At 46.7% G+C, this 18,394-nt stretch overlaps 1 protein-coding gene across 4 annotated transcripts in view; it reads left to right on the top strand.

Moving 5' to 3' along the window:
• Nucleotides 1-18,394, top strand: part of LOC134983963 (uncharacterized) — a 129,133-nt gene that overhangs the window by 79,539 nt on the left and 31,200 nt on the right. For all 4 annotated transcript variants that reach the window (XM_063949600.1, XM_063949601.1, XM_063949602.1 and 1 more), the window contains one exon: nucleotides 4,710-4,763. In XM_063949600.1, the coding sequence (XP_063805670.1) occupies nucleotides 4,710-4,763 (54 nt within the window). The remainder of the gene's footprint in view (nucleotides 1-4,709; nucleotides 4,764-18,394) is intronic.

Raw genomic sequence — 18,394 nt, forward strand, 5'->3', positions numbered from 1 at the left:
TAGACAATCTACTGATCAAGGCATCTTCTCAGGAACAGCTGATCAAGGATGTTCAGACATCTCATCAATTTCTCATTCAACATGGGTGGATTGTGAATTTCCAGAAATCCAACCTCATGCCAACTCAACGGATTCAATTCCTCGGTCTCATCTTGGACATAGTACAATTGAGAGTGTTCCTACCAGAGAACAAGGTCCAGGACCTATAGAGATTGGTGTCTCAGGTTCTAAGGACACAGACTGTTTCTCTACACCTCTGTGTGCAACTTCTCGGGAAGATGGTGGCGTCGTTCGAAGCTGTCCAGTATGGCAGACTTCATTCTCGACCATTCCAGATGTACGTCATTGCTCAGGGAGCAGGTTCGCACTGGCTTCTGCATCGAAAAATACGACTTCCACCGCGCATACGAACCTCCTTGATTTGGTGGTCGTTGCACAGGAATCTCGCAGCAGGCAAGAGATTTGGCATTTGGGATTGGAGGATCCTTACAACGGACGCCAGTCTCAGAGGTTGGGGTGCCGTCCTAGAGGAACATCCGTTTCAGGGCAGATGGACGTTACAGGAGAGCAGCCTACCCATAAACATACTCGAACTGAGAGCAGTTTACAATGCGCTTCTCTTAGCCGAACACCTAGTCATGGGTCAACACTTAGAGATACAGTCGAACAATGTCACGACGACTCTATACAAAAAAAGTTGTGCTGATCTGCGCTCCCAATTAGTGCAGCTGGTTACCTGATCGGGTTACACCATACCCGGTACAAACATATAAAATAAGAAAAGTTCAGGTTACCTGCGCTATACAAAATGGTTTTATATGTGTATAATATCCAAGAAATAATAGATTTAATTATAGTATCCTACACCTTCTAATTGGAGATATAAATACCATTATATATACCAAAAATTAATACACAACTTATTCCCCACACAATACGTGCTGCAGATCACGATTCTTTATCCTTTTTGAAAAAGGATAAAGAATTATCTGAAACGCGTTGAGGCCGTCATTCCTGGAAGCTGTGGAAACCACTGTGGGGAGAGCGCGAGTGACCTCTAAACATCGGGATTCCCCGACACCGATCGTGATCTGCAGCACGTACGGAGACCGGGTGGAGCGCGCCCCATCTACCATTCTGTTAGTGACTTTTAACAGCGAACCAGGACTTTTTATATATGTAGTTTAATAAATCATTTTATCGTTGGATCTATGGGTTTCCTGTATCGCTTGAGAGGAGAGGAGTTTTAAAGAAACCTTTTTGAGCACGCGGGACCGAATTTAAATGTAAGTCTTGTTTGCTTTTATATACATCGTTATTGAGAAATCCGGTGCAGTGGAAAAAGATACCTTTCTATGACTGCGGGTGAGAACACTAAAGTAAGTGTCTGCCCATATGTCAAATCACAAAGAGAAAAAAGAAATCAAGTATAAGCAGTATTTCAAGCGCTTATCTGGTTTGGAAGAACACTCTGACATTCCGTTAAATTATATATTTAACATTACATATAAATCGTGGGCAAGAGAGTACAGTGGGAATTGAAGCAATAACATTTATTAATCTGCCCACTCCAAACACTTATTGTGTGGGGAATAAGTTGTGTATTAATTTTTGGTATATATAATGGTATTTATATCTCCAATTAGAAGGTGTAGGATACTATAATTAAATCTATTATTTCTTGGATATTATACACATATAAAACCATTTTGTAATGTCACGACGACGGCTTACATAAACCGTCAACGAGGAACAAAGAGCAGGATGGCGTTAAAGGAAGCCACAAGGATCTTGTTGTGGGTAGAAAGGCGAAACATCCTCTCAGCAGTGTTCATTCCAGGTGTGGAGAATTGGGAAGCAGATTATCTCAGTAGCCAGGACATGCATCCGGGAGAGTGGTGCCTACATCCACGGATTTTCGACATGGTGGTGAGGAGGTGGGGTCTACCTCAAGTGGACCTAATGGAGTCTCAGCAAAACCATCAGCTGCCCAGATATATGTCCAGGACAAGAAATCCAGCAGCAGAAGGAGTGGACGCATTGACACTTCCTTGGAGTTACAGAAGAGTTTAAATTTTTCCACCCTTCCCACTCATACTCAGGGTTCTAAAGAAGATGAAACTAGAACGAGTGTGGGCAACACTAATAGCACCAGATTGGGCCCGCAGGAGTTGGTACTCAGACTTGCAGGGGTTGCTAGCGGAAGATCCTTGGCGGTTACCTCAGAGAGAGGACCTGCTATCTCAGGGACCGTTCTTACACCCAGACCTGAACAGGCTGCGTTTAACAGCGTGGCTATTGAAACCCGGATCTTAAACAGAGGAATACCAAGAGCGGCCATTCCTACGATGATTGCTGCTAGAAAGCAGGTCACAGCCAGGCACTACTACAGGATTTGGAAGAGATACATCGACTGGTGTCAGGAACGTGGGTGGAATTCAACGAACTTCCATTTATCCAGGCTTCTACTTTTCCTTCAAGCTGGTCTAGATGGTGGACTAAGACTAGGGTCTCTGAAGGTTCAAATTTTGGCTCTTTCCATTCTATTTCAACAGCGGTTAGCATCCTTGCAAGAGGTTCAAACCTTTTTACAAGGAGTTCTGAGGATACAACCTCCCTTCCGTCCTTCCAGAGTGCTGTGGGACTTAAATTTGGTGTTTGGAATTTTTGAAATCACCAACTTTTGAGCCGTTGGAAAGAACAGACCTGAAATATCTTTCTTGGACGGTCACGTTATTACTTGCCTTGGCTTCGGGCCAGGAGGGTTTCTGAGTTGGGAGCCTTATCATGTAAAAGTCCTTTTTTTGATTTTCCATGAGAATAGGGCGGAACTCCGTACAAGGGCAGAGTTCCTTCCTAAGGTCGTTTCGGGGTTTTACGTAAACCAGCCGATTGTAGTCCCATCCTTTCAGGGTTTCGCAGATGGAGACGTGTTTGGATGTTGTCCGAGCTTTACGAATATACGTACAGGTTACGTCATCCTTTCCGAAGGTCGGACCATTTGTTTGTTCTCTATGATGGGCCAAAGAAGGGTTGTCCGGCCTCTAAGCAGTCTTTGTCTAGATGGATTAGGCTTGCCATTCGGCAAGCTTATCTTTCCTGTGGTAAACGGGTTCCGGTTCAGACTGGTGCTCATACCACCAAATCAGTGGGTGCCTCATGGGCGGCTGCCAGAGGTGCTTCCAATACTCAACTTTGCAGAGTGGCGACGTGGTCCTCAGCCCACACGTTCGCAAAATTTTACAAGTTTGATACCTTTGCGTCCGGAGATTCTAAGTCCGGACGTTTAGTTTTGCAGGCCACCGACAGCACTTCCTCCCTGGGGGATAGCTTTGGGACGTCCCCTACTGTGTAAGACTGTTCCAGTGTCCCCTAGTGGATGAAAGAGAAAAGAGGATTTTGGTACGTACCGATAAATCCATTTCTCTGAATCCTCTAGGGGACACTGGACGCCCGCCTCGGTGCTGGTCACCTGCTGTGTTCAAAGTTCTTGTTCAAACAGTTCGTGCAAACAGCGTTAGTTTTTCGGTTAAGAGGTTCTTGGATGCTGTTTGATATGTTGTACGGTTCGGTTCCTCGCCATGTGCTATAGTATCATGTCCTAGTCTCTCAGTCAAATTTTCCAAACTGGGGGATGAGGGATGTGAAGGGGGAGGAGCCGGCTGTGCAGACAATGCTAGTTTTTAGACTGTGCCACTCCTCCGGTTGCAAGCTTCACACCCCTACTGTGTAAGACTGTTCCAGTGTCCCTGAGTTGATTCAGAGAAATGGATTTATCGGTAAGTACCAAAATCCTCTTTTTTTGGGGGGGGTACCTTATGAGCAAGTGTAATTCATGACATATTGAAAGTTAGAGGCTTCTGAAAGAGAATTTCTTAAAGTTTAACAAATACAATCTACTGTATATTGTATGTACAGGTTGAGTCTGTCATACCCCAAATTCCAAAATATAGTATGGAATATTGCAAAATGCAGTTTTTTTTATTTTTTTTTATTTTTTTAAAACAATATTTAAGCCTGAAATCGTGGCAAATACAGAATTTTTTGAGCGTGACTAAGATAGTGACACCTTTGATGATGGCTCGATGTACACATACTTTGTTGCATGAACAATATTTTTTTTAAAATATTGTATACATTTACATTCAGGCTATGTGTATGTGAAACTAAATTTTGTGTCTGTATACGAACTTTGATTCATGCAAAAAATTATAAAAAAATGTGTATAAAATGACCCTCAGGCCTTGTGTATATGCAACATAAATTAATTTTGTGTTTAGACCTGTGTCCCATCCCCAAGATATGTCATTATGTTATGCAAATATTCCAAATATGGAAAAACCCGATATCCAAATTACTTCAGGTCCCAGGCACTTCGTATATGGGAGATTCAACCTGTATTTATTTTTTATTTTTTTCCAATAAATTAATTAAGGACATCAAGTATGGTACAGGACTAAGGCATAATCTGCCATACAATGTATTGTTCAATCACAGCATTTATAGATGGGTCTTCTGAGATTCAGGCACTGACTAGAAGACCTGACTGCCAACTTATTAACATGGTTGGGAAGGACTGGCAAGGGAAGAAGTAGCAAGAAGTACTTGAATTGGAATAATACTTTTTTTTTTTTTTTGGCCATAAATTGTTGAATGATACATTATTTTCATGATGTTTGATGCTTTTTCCTGATCTGTTCTAATGACAGAGAACAAGTCGCCAAGAACTGACCCACAATGGCCCCAGTTCACCAGAGCCTCTGGTAAGCATTTACACTGGATAAAAGTTCACCGTCTGTTCAATTTTGTAATTCCACATTCAGAGAAAAATATGTCTGCAGCTTCTGTAACATTGAAAGTAAAAAGTTTAGATCACATGGCACAACCGGTGGCAGATGGGTTAGTTGAATGTAGAGTACCTCGTGAAAAACAGTGTGAACCTCAGGAATGCTAACCAGTGAGAAACGATAGCTAGGGCCAAAACCTGGACTTTTTTCATGGCCTATCTTAAGTCTTTGTCCAGGATGTAAAAAGGACAAGAGACATGCCAAATTTTAGTATGAAGTATCAGTCCATGGAAATGTTTCACAATCTATGGTAATTTTTCAATGCATCGGTTTACAGTCCCTGATAACGGTCTGAATGAGCTGTGCAGATGACCCATTAGCTCACAGAATCCTAACAATGCCAGAAATGCCAACTGAGCTAAGTTTTGATGGTAAAAAAGGAGCCTAGCTTAGGGTCTCCATTTCTGCTTCACTATCATGCTTAGAATATTGGTGCACCATGTTCATCTTTATCAGTTCAGGTCACTTGAGAACCTGAGGTAGCATTGGGATCAGAGGAAAGAGTTACACTAGTAGCTGGTACTTCCATGGGTCCTTCATGGAATCCACTTTGGATTGCTGGTTCTCAGCCAGTATGGTGTAACCTTGTGGTTCATTCGAGGGGTCATCATGCCAGTCTTCAGCTGATCCCTCTTTTCCACAGTCGGGTTGAAGACCTCTGGTTGAAGTGACCACTCAGATGAATGGCACTCTGTCTCAGAAAGCCAGCTTCATAGTTGGACAGGGATGGTATCGAAATCCCAGCTATTGAAATCCCAATGGATCCTGGTATTTCAACCTAAACCCTAACCCAGTGGTTTCCAAACTTTTTTGAATCACGGCGCCCTAGAATATCAGAATTTTTTTCACGGCACCCCTAGGCCAAAAATTTCTTATTTAGAAAGAAATATTACATTAAGTAGATCGCGTTTATATGTCATCCTTAGGGTCAGTTGTGTGGTGAGGGACAAGATTTGCTTCTGTTTGGCCACATATTTTATGACTGGCAGCCACCAGCACTGGTTTTGCCTATTATATTGACCATGATTAATTTGAATTGGTCCTGGACCACCAACCCAGGGCACCCCTGCAAGTGTCCCGAGACACCCCAGGGAGCCACGGTACACAGTTTGTGAACCTCTGCCCTAACCCCTCCTGCAGCTTAACCCTGACCATCCCCTCCCACAGCCTTACCTGATTGCCGGGATTCTGAACACATCCCATTGGCCACACCTGGGATGAATTTAATCAATGTTGCCAGGAAATATGTTCCACCCAGCAGGTTATATTAGATGTTTCCTACTAGCCAAAGGGCTCCAGGTTCCTGCTTGGTGGGTTGTTTGTCATGGCCATAGAGGTGGTTATCAAGAGTTATGTTCCATTGGGGAGACTGAGCTTTGTAGCTGAGTGCTTAGGATTTGAGAATATTTACCAGTAGTTTTGTCCCATGTAGATGCCAAACATCCTGCACCCAAAGCATTAGCACTCACCATCCCTGCAATGGTCAAATACCAAGTCAAAAGGAGGCAACCCTTTCTGAAATTGGGTCTCTTCAGCGACCATGAAATGACTGAGTCGATGATGACAGTCTGAAAGGAGAGAGAGGATTTGGAAGGTCAAGGAGTGGATGGTCACAAATTGCACTGCTTTGAAACTGGACACCATTTTTCCCATTTGTGTATTTTTGCTTTCTTTTAACATATAAGCCTACACAGATCCTAAGGATCTGTGTAGTTATTTCTACAAACACGCCTGTCAGAGGCAGGTTATTCGTTTGTGCGTGTTTGCCAATGGGTTTAAACTAGTGATGAGCGGGTTCGGTTTCTCGGAATCCGAACCCGCCGAACTTCAGCTTTTTTTACACGGGGCCGAGCAGGCTCGGATCCTCCCGCCTTGCTCGGTTAACCCGAGCGCGCCCGAATGTCATCATCCCGCTGTCGGATTCTCGCGAGGCTCGGATTCTATCGCGAGACTTGGATTCTATATAAGGAGCCGCGCGTCGCCGCCATTTTCACACGTGCATTGAGATTGATAGGGAGAGGACGTGGCTGGCGTCCTCTCCGTTTATAGAGAAGAGAGTAGAGAGTTAGAGACACTATTTACTAATTTTGGGGAGCATATTAGGACTGGAGTACTACTACTTGCTGATAGTGTGACCAGTGACCATTGACCACCAGTTTAATTAATCCGTTCTCTGCCTGAAAAAAAACGATACACAGTGTGACACAGTCACATACCATATCTGTGCTAAGCCTCAGTGTGCTGCATCATCATATGTAATACTGTATATCTGACTGTGCTGAGTGCTCACTGCTCACACAGCTTAATTGTGGGGGAGCAGTTAGAGCAGGAGTACATAAATAATATATTTTCTCTGACGTCCTAAGTGGATGCTGGGGACTCCGTCAGGACCATGGGGAATAGCGGCTCCGCAGGAGACAGGGCACAAAAGTAAAAGCTTTAGGATCAGGTGGTGTGCACTGGCTCCTCCCCCTATGACCCTCCTCCAAGCCTCAGTTAGGTTTTTGTGCCCGGCCGAGAAGGGTGCAATCTAGGTGGCTCTCCTAAAGAGCTGCTTAGAGTAAAAGTTTTGTTAGGTTTTTTATTTTCAGTGAGTCCTGCTGGCAACAGGCTCACTGCAACGAGGGACTTAGGGGAGAAGAAGTGAACTCACCTGCGTGCAGGATGGATTGGCTTCTTAGGCTACTGGACACTAGCTCCAGAGGGACGATCACAGGTACAGCCTGGATGGGTCACCGGAGCCGCGCCGCCGACCCCCTTGCAGATGCTGAAGAGAGAAGAGGTCCAGAAATCGGCGGCTGAAGACTTCTCAGTCTTCATGAGGTAGCGCACAGCACTGCAGCTGTGCGCCATTGCTCTCAGCACACTTCACACCAACGGTCACTGAGGGTGCAGGGCGCTTGGGGGGGCGCCCTGGGCAGCAATGAAAGTACCTATGCTGGCTAAAAATGCATCACATATAGCCCCTGGGGCTATATGGATGTATTTAACCCCTGCCAGGTTGTCAGAAAAACGGGAGAAGAAGCCCGCCGAAAAGGGGGCGGGGCCTGTTCTCCTCAGCACACAGCGCCATTTTCCTACACAGCTCCGCTGCTAGGAAGGCTCCCAGGCTCTCCCCTGCACTGCACTACAGAAACAGGGTTAAAACAGAGAGGGGGGGCACTTATTTGGCGATATTATTATATATTAAGATGCTATAAGTGAAAACACTTATATAAGGTTGTCCCTGTATAATATAGCGTTTTGGTGTGTGCTGGCAAACTCTCCCTCTGTCTCCCCAAAGGGCTAGTGGGGTCCTGTCCTCTATCAGAGCATTCCCTGTGTGTGTGCTGTGTGTCGGTACGTGTGTGTCGACATGTATGAGGACGATGTTGGTGAGGAGGCGGAGCAATTGCCTGTAATGGTGATGTCACTCTCTAGGGAGTCGACACCGGAATGGATGGCTTATTTAGGGAATTACGTGATAATGTCAACACGCTGCAAGGTCGGTTGACGACATGAGACGCAATTAGTACCTGTCCAGGCGTCTCAAACACCGTCAGGGGCTTTAAAACGCCCATTTACCTCAGTCGGTCGACACGGACACTGACTCCAGTGTCGACGGTGAAGAAACAAACGTATTTTCCATTTGGGCCACACGTTACATGTTAAGGGCAATGAAGGAGGTGTTACATATTTCTGATACTACAAGTACCACAAAAGAGGGTAATATGTGGGGTGTGAAAAAACTACCTGTAGTTTTTCCTGAATCAGATAAATTAAATGAAGTGTGTGATGATGCGTGGGTTCCCCCGATAGAAAATTATTGGCGTTATACCCTTTCCCGCCAGAAGTTAGGGCGCGTTGGGAAACACCCCTTAGGGTGGATAAGGCGCTCACACGCTTATCAAAACAAGTGGCGTTACCGTTTCCAGATACGGCCGCCCTCAAGGAGCCAGCTGATAGGAGGCTGGAAAATATCCTAAAAAGTATATACACACATACTGGTGTTATACTGCGACCAGCGATCGCCTCAGCCTGGATGTGCAGTGCTGGGGTGGCTTGGTCTGATTCCCTGACTGAAAATATTGATACCCTTGACAGGGACAGTATTTTATTGACTATAGAGCATGTAAAGGATGCTTTTCTATATATGCGAGATGCACAGAGGGATATTTGCACTCTGGCATCAAGAGTAAGTGCGATGTCCATATCTGCCAGAAGATGTTTATGGACACGACAGTGGTCAGGTGATGCAGATTCCAAACGGCACATGGAAGTATTGCCGTATAAAGGGGAGGAGTTAATTGGGGTCGGTCCATCGGACCTGGTGGCCACGGCAACAGCTGGAAAATCCACCTTTTTTACCCCAAGTCACATCTCAGCAGAAAAAGACACCGTCTTTTCAGCCTTAGTCCTTTCGTCCCCATAAGGGCAAGCAGGCAAAAGGCCAGTCATATCTGCCCAGGGATAGAGGAAAGGGAAGAAGACTGCAGCAGGCAGCCCATTCCCAGGAACAGAAGCCCTCCACCGCTTTTGCCAAGTCCTCAGCATGACGCTGGGGCCGTACAAGCGGACTCAGGTGCGGTGGGGGGTCGTCTCAAGAGTTTCAGCGCGCAGTGGTCTCACTCGCAAGTGGACCCCTGGATCCTACAAGTAGTATCCCAGGGGTACATATTGGAGATTCGAGACGTCTCCCCCTCGCAGGTTCCTGAAGTCTGCTTTACCAACGTCTCCCTCCGACAGGGAGGCAGTATTGGAAACAATTCACAAGCTGTATTCCCAGCAGGTGATAATCAAAGTACCCCTCCTACAACAAGGAAAGGGGTATTATTCCACACTATATTGTGGTACTGAAGCCAGACGGCTCGGTGAGACCTATTCTAAATCTGAAATATTTGAACACTTACATACAAAGGTTCAAATCAAGATGGAGTCACTCAGAGCAGTGATAGCGAACCAGGAAGAAGGGGACTATATGGTGTCCCTGGACATCAAGGATGCTTACCTCCATGTCCCAATTTACCCTTCTCACCAAGGGTACCTCAGGTTCGTGGTACAAAACTGTCACTATCAGTTTCAGACGCTGCCGTTTGGATTGTCCACGGCACCCCGGGTCTTTACCAAGGTAATGGCCGAAATGATGATTCTTCTTCAAAGAAAAGGCGTCTTAATTATCCCTTACTTGGACGATCTCCTGATAAGGGCAAGGTCCAGAGAACAGTTGGAGGTCGGAGTAGCACTATCTCAAGTAGTTCTACGACAGCACGGGTGGATTCTAAATATTCCAAAATCGCAGCTGTCTCCGACGACACGTCTGCTGTTCCTAGGGATGATTCTGGACACAGTCCAGAAAAAGGTGTTTCTCCCGGAGGAGAAAGCCAGGGAGTTATCCGAGCTAGTCGGGAACCTCCTAAAACCAGGAAAAGTGTCAGTGCATCATTGCACAAGGGTCCTGGGAAAAATGGTGGCTTCTTACGAAGCGATTCCTTTCGGCAGATTTCACGCAAGAACTTTTCAGTGGGATCTGCTGGAAAAATGGTCCGGATCGCATCTTCAGATGCATCAGCGGATAACCCTGTCTCCAAGGACAAGGGTGTCTCTTCTGTGGTGGCTGCAGAGTGCTCATCTACTAAAGGGCCACAGATTCGGCATTCAGGACTGGGTCCTGGTGACCACGGATGCCAGCCTGAAAGGCTGGGGAGCAGTCACACAAGGAAAAAATTTCCAGGGAGTGTGATCAAGTCTGGAGACTTCTCTCCACATAAATATACTGGAGCTAAGAGCAATTTACAATGCTCTAAGCTTAGCAAGACCTCTGCTTCAAGGTCAGCCGGTATTGATCCAGTGGGACAACATCACGGCAGTCGCCCACGTAAACAGACAGGGCGGCACAAGAAGCAGGAGGGCAATGGCAGAAACTGCAAGGATTCTTCGCTGGGCGGAAAATCATGTGATAGCACTGTCAGCAGTGTTCATTCCGGGAGTGGACAACTGGGAAGCAGACTTCCTCAGCACGACCTCCACCCGGGAGAGTGGGGACTTCATCGGGAAGTCTTCCACATGATTGTGAACCGTTGGGAAAGACCAAAGGTGGACATGATGGCGTCCCGCCTGAACAAAAAACTGGACAGGTATTGCGCCAGGTCAAGAGACCCTCAGGCAATAGCTGTGGACGTTCTGGTAACACCGTGGGTGTACCAGTCGGTGTATGTGTTCCCTCCTCTGCTTCTCATACCTAAGGTACTGAGAATTATAAGACGTAGAGGAGTAAGAACTATACTCGTGGCTCCGGATTGGCCAAGAAGGACTTGGTACCCGGAACTTCAAGAGATGCTCACAGAGGACTCATGGCCTCTGCCGCTAAGAAGGGACTTGCTTCAGCAAGTACCATGTCTGTTCCAAGACTTACCGCGGCTGCGTTTGACGGCATGGCGGTTGAACGCCGGATCCTAAGGGAAAAAGGCATTCCGGAAGAGGTCATTCCTACCCTGGTCAAAGCCAGGAAGGAGGTGACCGCACAACATTATCACCACATGTGGCGAAAATATGTTGCGTGGTGTGAGGCCAGGAAGGCCCCACGAAGAAATTTCAACTCGGTCGATTCCTGCATTTCCTGCAAACAGGAGTGTCTATGGGCCTCAAATTGGGGTCCATTAAGGTTCAAATTTCGGCCCTGTCGATTTTCTTCCAGAAAGAATTGGCTTCAGTTCCTGAAGTCCAGAAGTTTGTCAAGGGAGTACTGCATATACAACCCCCTTTTGTGCCTCCAGTGGCACTGTGGGATCTCAACGTAGTTCTGGGATTCCTCAAATCACATTGGTTTAAACCGCTCAAATCTGTGGATTTGAAATATCTCACATGGAAAGTGACCATGATGTTGGCCCTGGCCTCGGCCAGGCGAGTGTCAGAATTGGCGGCTTTGTCTCACAAAAGACCATATCTGATTGTCCATTCGGACAGGGCAGAGCTGCGGACTCGTCCCCAGTTTCTCCCTAAGGTGGTGTCAGCGTTTCACCTGAACCAGCTTATTGTGGTACCTGCGGCTACTAGGGACTTGGAGGACTCCAAGTTGCTAGATGTTGTCAGGGCCCTGAAAATATAGGTTTCCAGGACGGCTGGAGTCAGGAAAACTGACTTGCTGTTATCCTGTATGCACCCAACAAACTGGGTGCTCTTGCTTCTAAGCAGACGATTGCTAGTTGGATGTGTAGTACAATTCAGCTTGCACATTCTGTGGCAGGCCTGCCACAGCCAAAATATGTAAATGCCCATTCCACAAGGAAGGTGGGCTCATCTTGGGCGGCTGCCCGAGGGGTCTCGGCTTTACAACTTTGCCGAGCTGCTACTTGGTCAGGGGCACACCCTGGCTGAGGAGGACCTGGAGTTCTCTCATTCGGTGCTGCAGAGTCATCCGCACTCTCCCGCCCGTTTGGGAGCTTTGGTATAATCCCCATGGTCCTGACGGAGTCCCCAGCATCCACTTAGGACGTCAGAGAAAATAAGAATTTACTTACCGATAATTCTATTTCTCGTAGTCCGTAGTGGATGCTGGGCGCCCATCCCAAGTGCGGATTGTCTGCAATACTTGTACATAGTTATTGTTACAAAAATCGGGTTATTATTGTTGTGAGCCATCTTTTCAGAGGCTCCGCTGTTATCATGCTGTTAACTGGGTTCAGATCACAGGTTGTACAGTGTGATTGGTGTGGCTGGTATGAGTCTTACCCGGGATTCAAAATCCTTCCTTATTGTGTACGCTCGTCCGGGCACAGTATCCTAACTGAGGCTTGGAGGAGGGTCATAGGGGGAGGAGCCAGTGCACACCACCTGATCCTAAAGCTTTTACTTTTGTGCCCTGTCTCCTGCGGAGCCGCTATTCCCCATGGTCCTGACGGAGTCCCCAGCATCCACTACGGACTACGAGAAATAGAATTATCGGTAAGTAAATTCTTATTTTAAGTACAGTGCACACTTTTGCTGCCAGAGTGCCACACTGCCAGTGTGACTGACCAGTGACCACACTGACCACCAGTATATTGTGATTGTCTGCTTAGGACGGAGTACTACTTGCTGATAGTGTGACCAGTGACCACCACCAGTTTAATTAATCCGTTCTCTGCCTGAAAAAAAACGATACACAGTGTGACACAGTCACATACCATATCTGTGCTCAGCCCAGTGTGCTGCATCATATGTAATACTGTATATCATTATCTGACTGTGCTGAGTGCTCACTGCTCACACAGCTTAATTGTGGGGGAGACTGGGGAGCAGTTATAGCAGGAGTACATATTTTAAGTACAGTGCACACTTTTGCTGCCAGAGTGCCACTGCCAGTGTGACTGACCAGTGACCACTGACCACCAGTATATTGTGATTGTCTGCTGACCACCAGTATATTGTGATTGTCTGCCTGAAAAAGTTAAACACTCGTCGTGTGGTGTTTTTATAAACGCATTCTGCAGACAGTGTCCAGCAGGTCCGTCATTACATAATATATACCTGTCCGGCTGCAGTACTAGTGTGATATATATATATATTTTAATTTTATCTCATTATCATCCAGTCTATATTAGCAGCAGACACAGTACGGTAGTCCACGGCTGTAGCTACCTCTGTGTCGGCAGTCGCTCGTCATCCATAAGTATACTAGTATCCATCCATCTCCATTGTTTACCTGAGGTGCCTTTTAGTTGTGCCTATTAAAATATGGAGAACAAAAATGTTGAGGTTCCAAAAATAGGGAAAGATCAAGATCCACTTCCACCTCGTGCTGAAGCTGCTGCCACTAGTCATGGCCGAGACGATGAAATTCCATCAACGTCGTCTGCCAAGGCCGATGCCCAATGTCATAGTACAGAGCATGTAAAATCCAAAACACCAAATATCAGTAAAAAAAGGACTCAAAAATCTAAAATAAAATTGTCGGAGGAGAAGCGTAAACTTGCCAATATGCCATTTACCACACGGAGTGGCAAGGAACGGCTGAGGCCCTGGCCTATGTTCATGGCTAGTGGTTCAGCTTCACATGAGGATGGAAGCACTCAGCCTCTCGCTAGAAAAATGAAAAGACTCAAGCTGGCAAAAGCACCGCAAAGAACTGTGTGTTCTTCGAAATCCCAAATCCACAAGGAGAGTCCAATTGTGTCGGTTGCGATGCCTGACCTTCCCAACACTGGACGTGAAGAGCATGCGCCTTCCACCATTTGCACGCCCCCTGCAAGTGCTGGAAGGAGCACCCGCAGTCCAGTTCCTGATAGTCAGATTGAAGATGTCAGTGTTGAAGTACACCAGGATGAGGAGGATATGGGTGTTGCTGGCGCTGGGGAGGAAATTGACAAGGAGGATTCTGATGGTGAGGTGGTTTGTTTAAGTCAGGCACCCGGGGAGACACCTGTTGTCCGTGGGAGGAATATGGCCATTGACATGCCTGGTGAAAATACCAAAAAAATCAGCTCTTCGGTGTGGAAGTATTTCAACAGAAATGCGGACAACATTTGTCAAGCCGTGTGTTGCCTTTGTCAAGCTGTAATAAGTAGGGGTAAGGACGTTAACCACCTCGGAACATCCTCCCTTATACGTCACCTGCAGCGCATTCATCATAAGTCAGTGACAAGTTCAAAAACTTTGGGCGACAGCGGAAGCAGTCCACTGACCAGTAAATCCCTTCCTCTTGTAACCAAGCTCACGCAAACCACCCCACCAACTCCCTCAGTGTCAATTTCCTCCTTCCCCAGGAATGCCAATAGTCCTGCAGGCCATGTCACTGGCAATTATGACGAGTCCTCTCCTGCCTGGGATTCCTCCGATGCATCCTTGAGTGTAACGCCTACTGCTGCTGGCGCTGCTGTTGTTGCTGTTGGGAGTCGATGGTCATCCCAGAGGGGAAGTCGTAAGACCACTTTTACTACTTCCACCAAGCAATTGACTGTCCAACAGTCCTTTGCGAGGAAGATGAAATATCACAGCAGTCATCCTGCTGCAAAGCGGATAACTGAGGCCTTGGCATCCTGGGCGGTGAGAAACGTGGTTCCGGTATCCATCATTACTGCAGAGGCAACTAGAGACTTGTTGGAGGTACTGTGTCCCCGGTACCAAATACCATCTAGGTTCCATTTCTCTAGGCAGGCGATACCGAAAATGTACACAGACCTCAGAAAAAGACTCACCAGTGTCCTAAAAAATGCAGTTGTACCCAATGTCCACTTAACCACGGACATGTGGACAAGTGAAGCAGGGAAGGCTCAGGACTATATGACTGTGACAGCCCACTGGGTAGATGTATGGACTCCCGCCGCAAGAACAGCAGCGGCGGCACCAGTAGCAGCATCTCGCAAACGCCAACTCTTTCCTAGGCAGGCTACGCTTTGTATCACCGGTTTCCAGAATACGCACACAGCTGAAAACCTCTTACGGCAACTGAGGAAGATCATCGCAGAATGGCTTACCCCAATTGGACTCTCCTGTGGATTTGTGGCATCGGACAACGCCAGCAATATTGTGTGTGCATTAAATATGGGCAAATTCCAGCACGTCCCATGTTTTGCACATACCTTGAATTTGGTGGTGCAGAATTATTTAAAAAACGAGAGGGGCGTGCAAGAGATGCTGTCGGTGGCCAGAAGAATTGCGGGACACTTTCGGCGTACAGGCACCACGTACAGAAGACTGGAGCACCACCAAAAACGCCTGAACCTGCCCTGCCATCATCTGAAGCAAGAAGTGGTAACGAGGTGGAATTCAACCCTCTATATGCTTCAGAGGTTGGAGGAGCAGCAAAAGGCCATTCAAGCCTATACAACTGAGCACGATATAGGAGGTGGAATGCACCTGTCTCAAGCGCAGTGGAGAATGATTTCAACGTTGTGCAAGGTTCTGCAACCTTTTGAACTTGCCACACGTGAAGTCAGTTCAGACACTGCCAGCCTGAGTCAGGTCATTCCCCTCATCAGGCTTTTGCAGAAGAAGCTGGAGACATTGAAGGAGGAGCTAACACAGAGCGATTCCGCTAGGCATGTGGGACTTGTGGATGGAGCCCTTAATTCGCTTAACAAGGATTCACGGGTGGTCAATCTGTTGAAATCAGAGCACTACATTTTGGCCACCATGCTCGATCCTAGATTTAAAACCTACCTTGGATCTCTATTTCCGGCAGACACAAGTCTGCTGGGGTTCAAAGAACTGCTGGTGACAAAATTGTCAAGTCAAGCGGAACGCGACCTGTCAACATCTCCTCCTTCACATTCTCCCGCAACTGGGGGTGCGAGGAAAAGGCTCAGAATTCCGAGCCCACCCGCTGGCGGTGATGCAGGGCAGTCTGGAGCGACTGCTGATGCTGACATCTGGTCCGGACTGAAGGACCTGACAACGATTACGGACATGTCGTCTACTGTCACTGCATATGATTCTCTCCCCATTGAAAGAATGGTGGAGGATTATATGAGTGACCGCATCCAAGTAGGCACGTCAGACAGTCCGTACTTATACTGGCAGGAAAAAGAGGCAATTTGGAGGCCCTTGCACAAACTGGCTTTATTCTACCTAAGTTGCCCTCCCACAAGTGTGTACTCCGAAAGAGTGTTTAGTGCCGCCGCTCACCTTGTCAGCAATCGGCGTACGAGGTTACATCCAGAAAATGTGGAGAAGATGATGTTCATTAAAATGAATTATAATCAATTCCTCCGTGGAGACATTGACCAGCAGCAATTGCCTCCACAAAGTAGTACACAGGGAGCTGAGATGGTGGATTCCAGTGGGGACGAATTGATAATCTGTGAGGAGGAGGATGTACACAGTGATATATCGGAGGATGATGATGAGGTGGACATCTTGCCTCTGTAGAGCCAGTTTGTGCAAGGAGAGATTAATTGCTTCTTTTTTGGTGGGGGTCCAAACCAACCCGTCATTTCAGTCACAGTCGTGTGGCAGACCCTGTCACTGAAATGATGGGTTGGTTAAAGTGTGCATGTCCTGTTTATACAACATAAGGGTGGGTGGGAGGGCCCAAGGACAATTCCATCTTGCACCTCTTTTTTCTTTAATTTTTCTTTGCGTCATGTGCTGTTTGGGGAGTATTTTTTTGAAGGGCCATCCTGCGTGACACTGCAGTGACACTCCTAGATGGGCCAGGTGTTTGTGTCGGCCACTAGGGTCGCTTAGCTTACTCACACAGCTACCTCATTGCGCCTCTTTTTTTTCTTCTTTGCGTCATGTGCTGTTTGGGGAGTGTTTTTTGAAGGGCCATCCTGCGTGACACTGCAGTGCCACTCCTAGATGGGCCAGGTGTTTGTGTCGGCCACTAGGGTCGCTTAGCTTACTCACACAGCTACCTCATTGCGCCTCTTTTTTTCTTTGCGTCATGTGCTGTTTGGGGAGTAGTTTTTTGAAGGGCCAGCCTGCGTGACACTGCAGTGCCACTCCTAGATGGGCCAGGTGTTTGTGTCGGCCACTTGGGTCGTTGAGCTTAGTCACACAGCTACCTCATTGCGCCTCTTTTTTTCTTTGCATCATGTGCTGTTTGGGGAGTGTTTTTTGGAAGGGCCATCCTGCGTGACACTGCAGTGCCACTCCTAGATGGGCCAGGTGTTTGTGTCGGCCACTTGGGTCGTTGAGCTTAGTCACACAGCTACCTCATTGCGCCTCTTTTTTTCTTTGCGTCATGTGCTGTTTGGGGAGTGTGTTTTGGAAGGGCCATCCTGCGTGACACTGCAGTGCCACTCCTAGATGGGCCAGGTGTTTGTGTCGGCCACTTGGGTCGCTTAGCTTAGTCATCCAGCGACCTCGGTGCAAATTTTAGGACTAAAAATAATATTGTGAGGTGTTCAGAATAGACTGAAAATGAGTGGAAATTATGGTTTTTGAGGTTAATAATACTTTGGGATCAAAATGACCCCCAAATTCTATGATTTAAGCTGTTTTTTTAGGGTTTTTTGAAAAAAACACCGAATCCAAAACACACCCGAATCCGACAAAAAAAATTCGGTGAGGTTTTGCCAAAACGCGTTCGAACCCAAAACACGGCCGCGGAACCGAACCCAAAACACAAAACCCGAAAAATTTCCGGTGCACATCTCTAGTTTAAACTCCCTGATTATTAAATTCGAGTTTCTGTACTTTTTAATGGAAAAAATATCTAGATTCTATTTTAAAGTTTGGATTCTCTGCAGCAATGGGGCCTTTTTGGATTTGGTGAATCCGTGGGATGCAATCTCACTGGTAAAGTGCTAAATAAACCTGCCGGAATTGCAGTCCCGCCGCTTAATAAATATACCTCATGGTGTTAAATAGGAGACCCAGAGATATTTACTGAACATAGACAAGACTACTACTAATACATTTTTACCCAACTAATGTGTTTCTAGCATTTCCAGTGTCAGGTGCAAATAGGTCGGAATAGAGACCAAGGTCATCCAATTACTGTATGACCGCTAACTCTTATCAGAACTGCTTATGGTTTTTCCCCACTGTGAATCTAAGACAGTGGTGATGTTCCTTCTAAATTGGGATGTGGAAATAAGCATACGTTTTCCGTGGTGTTGAGAAATTTTGCCTAGCTCCATGGCATT

Source organism: Pseudophryne corroboree (assembly GCF_028390025.1).
Source record: "Pseudophryne corroboree isolate aPseCor3 chromosome 3 unlocalized genomic scaffold, aPseCor3.hap2 SUPER_3_unloc_3, whole genome shotgun sequence".
In the NCBI taxonomy this organism is placed as follows: domain Eukaryota; kingdom Metazoa; phylum Chordata; class Amphibia; order Anura; family Myobatrachidae; genus Pseudophryne; species Pseudophryne corroboree.